The 15,632-nt window shown below is 35.5% G+C and overlaps 1 protein-coding gene across 1 annotated transcript in view; it reads left to right on the top strand.

Moving 5' to 3' along the window:
- Hel89B (histone acetyltransferase 1) overlaps positions 1-15,632 on the top strand; it is a 105,379-nt gene that overhangs the window by 69,390 nt on the left and 20,357 nt on the right. The window contains 2 exon segments of the mRNA XM_072539823.1: positions 9,631-9,849; positions 14,085-14,306. Of these exon segments, the coding sequence (XP_072395924.1) occupies positions 9,631-9,849; positions 14,085-14,306 (441 nt within the window).

Genomic DNA, 15,632 nt, shown 5'->3' with positions numbered 1-15,632 from the left:
CATCCTTGCTTTAATCCTTTTGATGTTTTAAATCCTGTTGTTATTTGTGTCCCTGCTTTTATCTTTGTTATTGGTTGGTTGTATAGCACTTTGACGGCTTTTATTAATTCTATATTAATATTCGTGCTTTCCATTGATTGCCACAGCTTCTTCAGTGGAACGCTGTCGTAGGCTTTCCGTAGGTCGACGAACAACATATGAATCTCTTGATTCCTTGCCATCTTTTTTTCTATTATCTGGGTTAAGGAGAAAATGTGGTCAATAGTGGATCGACCCGTACGAAATCCTGCTTGTTCTTCTGCTTCATAATCTAAGTATTCTCTCTCGATTCGGTTCTTTAACACCTTTCCATATATTCGACTCATAAATCCGGTTACAGCTATTCCTCGGTAATTTTCACAATTATTTTTATCACCCTTTTTATGTATAGTGCTGAGGTATGATATCTTCCATTCCGTAGGGATTTCGCTTGTGTTTATGCATTCTTGAAAAAGTTGTCGAAGACATTTGTACAATTTGTTTCCGTACTTAAACAATTCTCCGGGTATATCTCCTGGTCCGGGTGCTTTGTTCCTCTTCAGCTGTTTACATACATTTTTAATTTTCTCTGTTGTTAATCTTATTGGCGAGCCAACTATTGAAATTCTATCTTGGTTTTGATTTCTATGTTCCTGAAATTCGACTCTATTCTCTACCAAAAGTCCTTTGAAATACTCTTCCCAATCTTCAGGTTTTATGCTCTGTATTACTTCTTTATTCTTTTCTTTTGTCAATTTTTTTATCAGTTTCCAGCTTTCTGTGCTTCTGGTTCCTCCTAGATAAGTATTTATTCGTTGGCAGTTTCTTTCCCAAGACTCGTTCTTCTTCTTAGAGATTTTCCTTCGTACTTCTGCTTAGCTATACTATACTTATAGAAAAATAACCATAGTTGCCACTCTAGGTATATATATCTATCAAATGAAATCCCCCAATAAGAGAATCGATTTGACCGAATCCTCCACTTTTATTTTAATGGCCGGTTCTCGAGATAGTCTAAAAAAAGTTTTCGGACTAACAAGTTCATCATCAGTGCAGATACAATATAAGTATCAAGTACAGTGTCAAGCCCAATTGGAGAATGATATCAGACGTATTGAGCGTAACACATAAAACTACGAAAGATTTGCCAAACTTATAATTAGTTGTGCTAAAAAACATATTCCACGCGGCCTAACCTACATTCCATGCTGGACCAAAGAATGTAAAGACCTATATGATCAATACGAGCAAATTAGAGATCCAGACGTAGGTGAACAACTTCTAGAGTCTGTGAATCGTGCAAGAACCACCAGGTGGAGGGAAACTCTCGAAAACTAACTTCACCCATAGCACTCGCACAGCCTGGAATCTACTCAGAAAACTGGAAACGGGCCCTAACATCCGGACAACTAACTCTTCATCATTGAATACACAGAAGATACAGCGAAACGCTTTGCCCCGCTCTCCAAACCAGCCATAGAAAAGTTCATAAAAGAGAAGTACGATATCAGCTCAAAAAGATCAAAACTGCACATCATGAGGCAAATAGAGATCGAGAAACTTTTCAACGCACTAGACTTAATTAAGTAGATAAAACAAAGAATATCAATGGTAAGAAAAGAGTAAGAAAAGAGAAAGGCGCCAAACAAAGAAAATGGAATACATATATGTTTAAAAATCCTAAAAAGAAGAATGAGTACCAGCAGAAAATAAAAGTAATATTAAGTGAAAGAGGAGAACAAAACAACATTGAAGAAGAATGGAATATCATCAAAACGACAATTACAAATATGGCAAAGGAAACATTAGGTGAAACCTCAAGCCAAAGAAACGAGGAATGGTTTGACCAAGATTGCCAACAAGTAATAAATAGCAAAAATATAGCTAGACAGAAATGTCTACAAAGGGATTCCCGATCGAATAGAAAGGCATATGAAGAACTCAGAAAAGATGCAAAGAAAATATGCAGAAGGAAAAAGAGAGAAATGTTGAATAGAAAAATACAACAAATTACAGATTATAATAACAGAAGAGAGGCTAGAAAATTTTACAAGGAAATCAAGCAATGCACCCAAGGATACATAACAAGATCAACAGTTTGCAAGGACAAAAATGGGGCAATTATCAGCGAGAAAGAGGAAATAATGAAAAGGTGGAAGGAGCATTTTCAAGAGCTGTTAAACCCAGAAAAAGAACAAAACGAAGATGAAGAGATAATTCACCACACAGCAGAACAACTAGTTGAGCAACCAACATTGGAAGAAACGATAAACGTCATAAAACATCTAAAAAATAACAAAGCACCTGGCACAGATGGAATAACTGCAGAACTGATAAAGAATGGTGGACATGCGCTATGGAGGCGTATCCATAAACTAATCGACCGCATATGGACACTAGAAGTCATCCCAGAAGATTGGAAAGTGGGAATCATACTTCCTATGTACAAAGGGGGAGACAAATGACTCTGCAAAAATTATAGGGACATAACAGTTTTAAATGTCATCTACAAGATATTATCAGGAATTATATATAGCCGCCTGGAATCGTTTTCGGAGGAGATTATTGGTGAATACCAATGTGGCTTCAGACCAAAGAGGTCAACTATTGACCAAATACATATGTTAAGAGGTATACATGAAAAATGTGTTGAATATAACATACCTATTTACAACTTGTATATCGATTTCAAACAGGCGTTTGATGGAGTAGATCGACAAAGATGTTAAAGCAACTATCTATGTTAGGGATACCCAATAAGTTGGTTAAACTTATACGAATGACTCTGGAGGTTCCAAAGCTATGGTGAAAATAGATGGAGATATGACGCAGGCCTTTGATATTGAAAATGGAGTTAGACAAGGGGATGCCTTATCAACAACACTTTTTAATCTAACTTTAGAAGCTGTTGTTAGAAAACTGGATATAAACGCTGTATTAATACAAGATCTATGCAAATATGCGCATATGCGGATGATGTTGCCATAATAAGCCGCAACAAAAGTGTATTAAGCGAAAAAGTTATAGAACTGAAACGAGAAGCTGCTACGTTTGGTCTATATATAAATGAAAGCAAAAACAAAATATATGGAGTGCACAAAATCGAATGAACATGAGAATCTGAAGGTAGACAACCATACCTACAAATATGCCTCCACTTTTCCCTACCTAGGCCTCAATAATAAATGACAACAACAACATCAGTCAAGAAATACAAGCACGGATTCTTAGCGGTAATAAGTGCTTTTATGCATACAAAGACTTAATGAAAAGTAAGTTACTGAATCGTGAGTCTAAGCTGAGAATCTACAAAACAGTAATTAGACCAGTGGTCACATATGGATGTGAAACGTGGACCCTCTCAACCACTGATGAAAATCAACTGAGAATATTTGAGCGCAAAATACTAAGGAAGATATTTGGACCAACCCAATGCAGCGATGGTTCGTGGATAATTAAAATGAATCACGAGCTGGATGAACTAATGCAGAGCGCAGATATTGTCAGATTTGTAAAGTCACAAAGACTAAACTGGCTTGGTCACCTAGAAAGAATGCCAGATAATCGAGCTGTAAAAGTAGTCAGAGATGGAAGCCCCAAGGAAACAGAACAAGAGGAAGGCCCCGTAAAAGATGGATAGACGACGTAGAGAGGGATCCTTAAAACCATGAACATCAGGCAGTGGCGAAGGAAAGTATCCGACAGGGCAGAATGGAAGAACATTGTTAAGCAGGCCAAGACTCACAAAGGGTTGTAGCGCCATTAGAAGAAGAAGAAGAAGACTTAATTAAGTGACACAAAGCTGCAGGAGTTGACAAAATATTTCCCGAGTTCATAAACACACTGGTCCAAAAACTCAAAAGTGGCTTCTAGATTCCTTCAACCAGATATGACGACACAAAAGCTTTCTAAACTATTCACACAAAGCAAAGTCATAGCAATCTGCAAACCAGGCAAAGACACTTCACTACCAGAAAGTTATAGAGTAAGTGCCTGCGATAAGATTTTTGAGAGGATAATCTACGCGAGGCTTTTACAATCTCTCAGCAGAAAGATTCCCGTAGAACAAGCTGGATTTATACCAGGAAGGAACTGCAGTGAGATCAAGTTCTTTTTCTAACAACATTCATTGAAAAGGCTTCCAACAGAAAATCAAAACGGCAGTAGTTTTCATTGATCTGACTTGCAGGGCCAACTGCGGCAGAAATCTCGAAACCCACCACAAGAACAGCTAACAATCTTCCAAACAATTTCACAATCAATGAGGCATTGGATAGGTGAATGGAACGAAGAAATCAACAACGCACATCTAATAGAAAATCCCACAGTCAAACCCAACGGTTTCTTTCTTTCGCGCCGAGAATGGTGTAATCTGAACCGTATCAAAGTAGGTCATGGAGTATGCCATGACATAAAACATCATAGGCCATTTTAGACAGACAGCCATGAACTCAGAATGAAATTGGGCCTGGTATTTCTTTTATAACCTCGCAAAAGCTTACTAGAAAAAGGGGGTGGTTTTCGTTTACGTAGGAATATTTTACCAATTTTAGCTTTAATTATGGCCAAAACTAATAAAATTTTAAGAATGATTATGTGAGATAAACAAATTAATCCAGGTTGAAAACGAAAGTAGAAAGAATTGAAAAACAGATGAAAAGAAATAACATAGTAATTACGGGTCTACTAATAGTCGCAACAGATGAAACACTCTTAAAAAATAACGTAAAAGATTTCATATAAAAGCACCTAAAAGGATGTCGAATCTGCAATGAAGCTAAAAAACAATATATGTCTGGTACAAATGAAGGATTATGGTGAAAAATATAAGGTAATGAAAGAAAAAGGCAAACTCAGTTTTCTTACTGGAGAAAAGATCATCAACGAAGACCTGACCGAAAAGGAAAGACACATGAGACAGGAAATTGTAAATAAAGGCAAGGAATTAAGAGCTGAAGGTAAAAACGTGAAGATAGGGTACAAAAAATTAACTGTGGACGGCATAAAATGGAAATGGGCCGGAAATGGTACTTTTAAACGAGAAAATTCTAGAAATATGAACCCAAAAAACGGTATATAGTAGTGGAAAAAGAAAAGGACGACCCATTATGCCGACGGATGACTAATGTAGAACAGAATTAAAAAAAGATCAGATTTGAGATTTGAGAAAAAAGTTTGCGATCGCAAAAACAACACGACCTAGAAAGGTATGCCGAACAACGAAAAAAAGTAAAGAAAATCCTAAGGGTGTGGAAAAGAAAGTATATGGATGATAAAGTAAAGCGTATTGAAGAAAATTATAAGAAAAATGAAATAAAAATTTTTTATACAGAGGTAAAATACATTAAAACTGGGTATCAGGGAAGAACGATGAATGTAAAAGATAAGCAAGGAAACCTGATAGTGGACGAAGACCAAATATGTGAAAGGTGGAAAGAATATTTCGAAGAGATGCTAAATGACGGAGTGACTACAGAAGAAAATTATAATCTTCCTAAACCTCAAATAGCAATAGAAGAAATACAAGAGAAGAAATTGAAGAAATAGTAAAAAATATGAATAATCAAAAAAGCCCCGGGGAGAGCGTCATTGTGGCAGAGAACTTAAAAATATGGAGGAGAGGTTTTTATAAACCAACTTAGTGAGCTAATACTAGAAGTGCGGGATGCCGAAGAAATGCCTCAAGAAAGGAACAAGTCCATTATAATTCCTATACACAAAAAGGGAGATAGAACTAAATGCGCAAACTATAGAGAAATATCCTTGTTGGAGATAATATAAAGTGCTCGCCATACTAATTAAAAAACGATTAGAAATATATGTAGAAACGAATCTAGGAGAGTATCGGGGAGGATTTCGCAAGGGAAGATCAATAACCGATCAAATTTTTATGCTAAAATCAATCCTGATCAATCGCTATGAATACAACGTTTCAGCACAAGTACTTTTCATTGATTACAAAGCCACCTACGATACAATGGACATAATCAAACTAATAAAAACGCTAAAAGAATTCCAAGTGCCAGAAAAAAAGTAAGAGTGGTAAAAATGACAATTAGACAAACCATTCTAAAAGGTTTCTTAATATTGACTAATGTTTGTATTTTGAGAACGATTTCCGAAGTGGAAATTGAAACGTCAATAAACGTACTTTAACCTTTGATTGTGGCTTATTCCCATTTAAATAGTAATTATTTCATTCTAAAAGGTGTTCGTCAAGGAGACCCGTTGTATACCTTGTCATTCAATATAATTCTAGAAAAAATTGTAAGGGTTACTGGGATAAATAGGTCCGGCATTATTTTATACAAAGAGCACCAATGCTTAGCATACGCTAATGATGTGGTTCTCATTGCAAGAAATGGAAAAGAACTGGCAAGTCTAGCAAAAAGACCGATTCGGGAAAGCTCTAAAATGAGACTGAAAGTTAATGTTAATAAATCCAAGTACATGGAAATCTCAAGCAAAAAAGGAATAAACACCAGGGGCTTCTTTAAATTGGAGGTGGAGGATGGACCAGTTGTAGAATTCGAGAAGATGGATTAATATATGTACTTAGTACTCTTATTGATCAGACATGTAAGAAAGAAACTAAAATCAACCAGAGACTGTCAAAGAGCAACATATGTGCTGGAGCCATGAGGAAAATAATTAAGACCAAAGATATATCTCGTAATATCTTTGGTTGCCGCTGTCGAGATATGGACTATGAACAAAACCATACAGAACAGATTGGAAGCATGGGAAAGAAAGATACTTCGCAGAATGTTTGGTGGAAAAGTAGTAGAGAGAGAATGGAGAAGACGAACTAATACAGAAATGTACAAATTTTACGCTAACTCTTCAATAACAAAAGTGGTGAAAAAACGTAGACTAGAATGGCTCGGACATCTAGAAAGAATGCAAGGTAATAGAATAGTCAAGAATATTGCTTGGATTGTACCTGAGGGCAAAAAAGAGAGGAAGACCAAGAAAGAAATGGAGAGATTAGTGATGGGAGATGTCAGAGAGATGGGAATCAGAGATTAGAAGCTGATAGCTAAGAACAGAAAACGATGGAAATTATCCATCTAGCAATGAGTCTAAAAGGCCTTTAACGCTATACATATGTAAGATTGCTCTCAAATAGACTAAATTGAGAAACTTGCACGTGTGCATTAGAAATTAAATACTTTAACCCCAAATATAATTTATTACAAAATGGGAGACATTTTAAATACACTTCTTCTTCTTCTTCTTCAGCCTTCATTTATCCATTGTTGGACATAGGCCTCCTCCAATTGTTTCCACACTTCCCTATCTTTTGCAATTCTCATCCACTGCTTTCCAGCTACAGCTGCTTATATCGTCTATCCATCTCTTTTTGGGTCTTCCCACGCTTCTTTTTGTTTCTCGAGGTCTCCAGAATGTCACTTTATGAGACCATCTGTTGGTGTCTTGTCTTGCTACATGTGCTACCCATTGCCATCTCAATGTCGCTATTTTTTCCATGATGTCGGTTACTTTAGTTCTTCGACGTATTTCGGTGTTAGGAATTTTGTCTCTGAGGCTTATATTTAACATGGCCCTCTCCATGGCCCGTTGAGTTAATCTTAATTGTTCTGCCATTTTTCTTGTTATTGCCATAGTTTCCAATCCATAAGTTGCAACTGGTAGTATACAAGTGTCATAGGTTTTTCGTTTTAAGTGCATTGGGATTTTTCTGTCTTTTAAAATGAAGCTCAACTTCCCAAAAGCAGCCCATGATAATTGTGTCCTTCTTTTAATTTCTAGGGTTTGATTTTCCTTTTCGTTTTAATTGCATGTCCTAGATATATATATTGTTCTACCTTTTCTACATTGATGTTATCTATCGTGATGTTTTCTAGGCTGTTGCTTAATATCTTTGTTTTGTCGAGATTCATTTTTAATCCTATTTGATTTGATTTGTGATTTAAATCTTGTAGCATTGATTTTAGTTCATGGATTATCTGTGCTTATTAGTACTATGTCGTCTGCGAAACGCAAATGATTAAGATATACTCCATCTATTTTTAATCCCTTTTCGACCTAATTTAGTTTTTTGAAGACATTTTCTAATGCCAGAGTAAATAACTTGGGTGAGATGGTGTCACCCTGTCTCACGCCTTTGCCAGGTCTATTTTCATAGTTTCCAGATCATCATCTATTTTACGTGAAAAGTAGCATCATCGTATATATTCTTAAGGAGGGCAGCATATCTTGAATCTACTCTGGCGTCGTCCAGTGCTGTTAAGAAAGCCCATTTCTCGATACTGTCGAATGCTTTGTGATAGTCGACAAATGCCAGATGTAGTGGTATGTTGTACTCTATTGTTTTTTCAATAACTGTCCGGATTGTTTGCAAGTGATCGATAGTGCTAAAACCCTTACGAAAGCCTGCTTGCTCCACCGGTTGGTATGCATCTAGCTTAGCTGTCAATCTATTTGTTATTATTCGAGTTAGTAGTTTGTAAAGGTGTGACACAAGCTTATTGGTCGGTAGTTTTCTATATTGCGGCGTCTCCTTTTTTATGGAGTAGAATGACTTCCGCATTTTTCCATGCTTTTGGTATTTGTCCTTCCAATAGGCATTTATTCAGTAATGCTCTCATTGCCTCTTCTAATGCAGTGCCTCCCATTTTTAGCATCTCTGAAGTAATTTTATCTTCTCCTGGTGTTTTCCCATTTTTCATTTGTTTTAGGGCGGCTCTAATTTCTGATGTTATTATTTCAGGGAGATCCTCTGAGCCCACATTTAAGATATGTTTTGTTGGTATACCGGGGTTTGGAATAGTAGAAGTATACAGCTTCTCATAAAATTTTCGGATTTCTCTAACGATCTCTTCCTTATGCGAGCACAATGTTCCACGGTCGTCTTTTATCTTTATGATTTTATTCCTGCCAGCGGATTTACATGTTTTTAGTACTTTCATGTTCTTATTGTTCTCTATGGTTTCAAGAATCTGGTTTGTTCTATAAGCTCTGAGGTCTTTCGAATATTTTTCTTAACACTTCTGTTGAGCGCTTTATAGTCCGGGTTATCTCTGTTCGTTCTTCTTCTTTTCTCTATCTGTTCTAGAGTCTCGGGTTTAGTTTAGCTTCTTTTTGTTTTCTTATTCTGCAACAAAGTTTCTTAGTGACTGTTTGTATGTCTTTAGTTATTTTCTCAGCTAGTTCATCTATATTCTTGTGCTCAAAGGTATTTGCTACTAGTTTCCGTGCTAATTCCTCTTGATATTTCTCTTTATTACTGGCTAGGATGTCTGCCGTCGGTAAAGGGTTTGTTTAAAAGAGTTTTAAAAACCCTTTAAATACACACACTTGATGTATTCGAAGCGATAAAAATATTAATCTCTATCAGAGTTAACTGAAAATACAGGCTCGTCAAAAGTTTTATTTAAAGAAAATTAACATGCCGCAATTTTATTTAATTGATAATTTTTATTATTTTTTAGTTTAATTTAATCAAAAAGTTTAAAAATTATCAGTAAAAATCTGCAAGCAAAAAAGTAAAAAATGACATTCGCACATTATTTTATCTAAAAAGGTTATTCTTGTCTACATAGAATGGTCTGTTCTTCGTAGTTTATAATTTTTGTCTATCTTCTACAGGCAACTTCTTCAAGACTGCGGCATAGGCGTAAACGACAGTCCTGATAAAGAATCAACTGACATTGTCATCAACCAACACAGAGCTTTAGTATTCTGTCAATTGAAGGCTATGTTGGATATCATAGAAGAGGATCTATTCAAGAAAAATATGCCTGGCGTATCGTATTTGCGACTGGATGGTTCCATACCACCCATACATAGGCATTCAGTGGTTACAAGGTAGTTATTTGTTTATTTATTTATATCAGATCAACTATGACACTATCGAGATAGAATTTAAAAAAAATAGCAGAAGTCAATAAACCACTGAATTATGAGCTAGCTTGTTCTAGAATTCGGCAAATTTTCAATCGATCAGTTCACTAAATGACTTGCACACAATTTTGGTATGTCACGACTACCCTTCATTGCCAATTGCCTGAGTAAATAAAATCAATTAAAGTAATTTACTTCAGATATTTTACTATTTATTATATGGAATACACATAGGCATCTCTTTGTATTCCCAAAGCGTTGCGGAAACCAATCTGTTTATCGTTGAATCCTTCTTTACGCCCATTTATGACTCTCTCATGTATAATTAAGAAAAATACTGTAATACAGTGGACGCCAAATCTGAAGAACCAGAGCACAAATCGGATTTCGTTTACTTAAACAATTTTTTTTTTTTTGTAAAATTTGGCAAAAATTTTCCAAGGGGGTACCTTGGATTTTTATCAAATTTGGTTAATCGGCTATATTGGCGTCAATTTTGGTCCGAGAGTCAAGCGAATAGACATTTCCTACATAAAATTGGCCGCTCGTTCTTCTGCCATACTCAGAATTTTCGTACATGTAACGGTTCGTGAGAAAAATTTCCACTTGGATGTATGTATTCGCTGAACATTTCGAGAAAATTAAAAGTGTATATTTTCTTTAAAATTTGAATTATTTCGATTAAGGGTGACTTGCTGATTAAAAAAATATAAACATGTGGCTAGAAATTATGCACCATTTTGCCGAAAATCGAAAAAACTGTAGAACATTGGATTTTTATCAAATTTCGTTAATCGGCTATGTTGGCGTCAATTTTGGTCCTAGAGTGAAGCGAATAGACATTTCCTACATAAACTTGACCGCTCGTTCTTCTGCCCTACTCAGAATTTTCCTACATCTAACTGTTCGTGAGAAAAATTTCCACTTGGATGTATGTATTTGCTGAAAATTTCGAGAAAATTAAAAGTGCATATTTTGTTGGAAATTTGAATTATTTCGATTAAGGGTGACTTGCTGATTAAAAAAATCTAGTTATGTGGCTAGAAATTATGCACCATTTTGTCGGAAAATCGAAAAAACTGTAGACCATTGGATTTTCATCTAATTTCGTTAATCGGCTATGTTGGCGTCAATTTTGGTCCGAGAGTCAATCAAATGGACATTTCCTACAATTGGCCGCTCGTTCTTCTGTTATACTCAGAATTTTCGTACATTTAACGGTTCGTGAGAAAAATTTCCACTTGGATGTATGTATTCGCTGAAAATTTCGAGAAAATTAAAAGTGCACATTTTGTTTGAAATTTGAATTATTTCGATTAAGGGTGACTTGCTGATTACAAAAATCTGAACATGTGGCTAAAAATTATGCACTGTTTTGCCGGAAAATCGAAAAAACTGTAGACCATTGGATTTTTATCAAATTTCCTTAATCGGCTATATTGGCGTCAATTTTAGTCCGAGAGTCAAGCAAATGGACATTTTCTACATAAAATTGGCCGCTCGTTTTTCTGCCATACTCAGAATTTTCGTACATTTAACGGTTCGTGAGAAAAATTTTCACTTGGATGTATGTATTCGCTGAAAATTTCGAGAAAATTAAAAGTGCATATTTTGTTTGAAATTTGAATTATTTCGATTAAGGGTGACTTGCTGATTACAAAAATCTAAACATGTGGCTAGAAATTATGCATCGTTTGGCCGGAAAATTGAAAAAACTGTAGATTTTTTAATTCGATTTTTCCTCTTTTCCGGCAAACTAGGGTTAAGGAATCAGAAAAAGACACATATTTGGAATAAGCTGGACTAAGTGCATGTACCAAAACATTTAACAAAATTTTTTTTTTTGTAAAATTTGCAAAAATTTTCTAAGGGGGTACCCTTGAATTTTTATCAAATTTGGTTAATCGGCTATATTGGCGTCAATTTTGGTCCGAGAGTCAAGCGAATAGACATTTCCTACTAAAATTGGCCGCCCGTTCTTCTGCCATACTCAGAACTTAAGTATATTTAACGGTTCGTAAGAAAAATTTCCACTTGGATGTATGTATTCGCTGAAAATTTCGAGAAAATTAAAAGTGCATATTTTGTTGGAAATTTGAATTATTTCGATTAAGGGTGACTTGCTGATTAAAAAAATCTTAACATGTGGCTAAAAATTATGCACTGTTTTGCCGGAAAATCGAAAAAACTGTAGACCATTGGATTTTTATCAAATTTCCTTAATCGGCTATATTGGCGTCAATTTTGGTCCGAGAGTCAAGCGAATAGACATTTCCTACATAGAATTGGCCGCTCGTACTTCTGTTATACTCAGAATTTTCGTACATTTAACGGTTCGTCAGAAACATTTCCACTTGGATGTATGTATTCGCTGAAAATTTCGAGAAAATTAAAAGTGCATATTTTGTTGGAAATTTGAATTATTTCGATTAAGGGTGACTAGATGATTAAAAAAATCTTAACATGTGGCTTAAAATTATGCACTGTTTTGCCGAAAATCGAAAAAACTGTAGACCATTTTATTTTTATCAAATTTCGTTAATCGGATATGTTGTCGTCAATTTTGGTCCGAGAGTCAAGCGAATGGATATTCACTACATAAAATTGGCCGCTCGTTTTTCTGCCATACTCAGAATTTTCGTACATTTAACGGTTCGTGAGAAAAATTTCCACTTGGATGTATGTATTCGCTGAAATTTCGAGAAAATTAAAAGTGCATATTTTGTTGGAAATTTGAATTATTTCGATTAAGGTGACTTGCTGATTAAAAAAATCTTAACATGTGGCTAAAAATTATGCACTGTTTTGCCGGAAAATCGAAAAACTGTAGACCATTGGATTTTTATCAAATTTCCTTAATCGGCTATATTGGCGTCAATTTTGGTCCGAGAGTCAAGCGAATAGACATTTCCTACATAGAATTGGCCGCTCGTACTTCTGTTATACTCAGAATTTTCGTACATTTAACGGTTCGTCAGAAACATTTCCACTTGGATGTATGTATTCGCTGAAAATTTCGAGAAAATTAAAAGTGCATATTTTGTTGGAAATTTGAATTATTTCGATTAAGGGTGACTAGATGATTAAAAAAATCTTAACATGTGGCTTAAAATTATGCACTGTTTTGCCGGAAAATCGAAAAAACTGTAGACCATTTTATTTTTATCAAATTTCGTTAATCGGATATGTTGTCGTCAATTTTGGTCCGAGAGTCAAGCGAATGGATATTCACTACATAAAATTGGCCGCTCGTTTTTCTGCCATACTCAGAATTTTCGTACATTTAACGGTTCGTGAGAAAAATTTCCACTTGGATGTATGTATTCGCTGAAAATTTCGAGAAAATTAAAAGTGCATATTTTGTTGGAAATTTGAATTATTTCGATTAAGGGTGACTTGCTGATTAAAAAAATCTAAACATGTGGCTAAAAATTATGCACCGTTTTGCCGGAAAATGGAAAAAACTGTAGATTTTTTAATTCGATTTTTCCTCTTTTCCGGTAAACTAGGGTTAAGGGATCAGAAAAAGATACATGTTTGGAATAAGCTGGACCAAGTGCATGTACCAAAACATTTAACAAAATTTTTTTGGCAAAAATTTTCCAAGGGGGTACCCTTGGATTTTTATCAAATTTGGTTAATCGGCTATATTGGCATCAATTTTGGTCCGAGAGTCAAGCGAATAGACATTTCTTACATAAAATTGGCCGCTTGTTCTTCTGCCACATCTTCATCATAGTTCTTCTTTGACTATCCTTTGGATATTTTACCAATATCTTTTCGGTTTCAATATAAAAATTTCGATAAAATATCCTTTGGATATTTTACCAATATCTTTTTTATATTACCATACTTTGAAATAAGGTTAAACTCAGTCATTCTGATATTTTCACATATTTTTAAAATTTAAATCAAATGTGTACTAGATTCTAATTTCTCTTATATATACTTTGTCTCGGTGTTCGGAACGCTCCCAGAACCCAGTAGAATTTTCTCGGCGGCCTTAGAATGGCTGTAGATCGAACCGTCGCGTAGTATATTCGATCAGGGGCGTACCAAGGGCTTGGTGTAACACTATAATTTTTATTATTATTGCAAGTTATGGCAGATATAAAGTGATTATTATGTGGTGTCATAGTATGTATATTAATGTATAATCTATGTCTCATGTTACATTTTTATCATCTTTTTATCATCAGGTTTAACAATGATCCTTCGATTGACGTACTGTTATTAACGACCCAAGTTGGAGGACTGGGCTTGAATCTGACGGGCGCCGACACGGTAATTTTCGTCGAACACGATTGGAATCCTATGAAGGATCTACAAGCCATGGATAGAGCTCACAGGATCGGCCAGAGGAAGGTTGTAAATGTCTATAGGCTGATTACAAGGGGAACTTTGGAAGAGAAGATTATGGGGTGAGTGTGGTTTAATTTATATAAAAACTTGTTCGTTGTATTTATTTTAGTTATTGTTATATTTATAATATGGAAGGATACGCTGGAATTTTAAAATTTTTATTAGTAGTGATATCTACATATTCTATTTCATAGTTGATAAGTGTTTATGGTCAAATGTCTTTATCTGTCTTTCCATCTGCCGCGATATAAGTTTTTATATTATATTTATTTTCATCTATCGATTAGGTCCTAGGCAGAAAGTTCCAAATTAACTGTATAATATTTACTTGCGAAATTAACTGTAGTATTTTGGGCGGTTTTTTCTTTGGAAGCCGTCTGAATGCATTTTCCAATGACGCTTCAGCCTTTAGGTTTATTGTGCTTACCTTCCACACTTTTTTACGACACCCATTCCAAAATATTTTTAACATTCACCAATTTGTTAGAGTTGGTGTTCAGATGTCCTTTTACTGGCAAATGCTCAGTTAGTAACACTAGGAGTTTGAGCTGCTTCTTGTTCATTTTGCGCAGTGTTGCATGTGTAAGGGTTTATTCTTAGTACACATTCTATTTTCCCCGAATCCAGCCTTTTATTCGGTTTCTGATTGTGATTTTTGGAACACCCTGAACTTGTTCTGTTGCCGATCTTCTTCCAGTAAGTTCATCGGCTCTTTCATTGCCATCGATTTGTTGACGTTCTGGCACCCAAGCAAGTTTTACACTGTTGCTGCCTGATAGGTTATCAAGTTCTTGGCCACATTTCCACACGAGTTTGCATGTAATCCTTGGATTGGGTAGAGCTCATATAGCTGCCTGACTATCCGCTTATTTGTATAATCCATCATATTGTTTATTCTTGCATAATGCAGGATTACACAGATCTCTGCCTAGTTCTCTGTCCCATGTAGGAACGGGCTAAATTATGGTTATTACTGTCACCATTACATACTCCTATTCCCGAACCATCCTTCTTTTTAATTGATCTCTATACCAGTTGTGGCCAACAGACTTAAGATGTCTTCTGGGATCATTCCATACCTCTCTTGTGGTTAGCTCTATCTGGAAAGGTATCTTGATTCTATTTCTAGAGGTTACGTGGTGTGTTTTTATCTCCCATATGTGATCCCCAGATATATTCATGATGTTGTGATACCTCCATCTAATTGGAACATTGTGTAGGTTTTCTTGCAATTTATATAAACTCATTCTCGATTCTCCCTTTACTGGAGTACACAAGGGAGAAGGTTCAATAGAATTTCCATTGCTGCAGTTGGAATGCTTCTCATCGCACCAGTTATGCTGAGGCAGGCAAGTCTTTGAACCTTGCTTAACTTCAGCATTACA

This window comes from Diabrotica undecimpunctata, chromosome 8 (genome assembly GCF_040954645.1).
Source record: "Diabrotica undecimpunctata isolate CICGRU chromosome 8, icDiaUnde3, whole genome shotgun sequence".
NCBI lineage: Eukaryota > Metazoa > Arthropoda > Insecta > Coleoptera > Chrysomelidae > Diabrotica > Diabrotica undecimpunctata.
The sequence above is the reverse complement of the archived record's forward strand: the minus strand, read 5'-3'. Positions and strand labels throughout refer to the sequence as shown.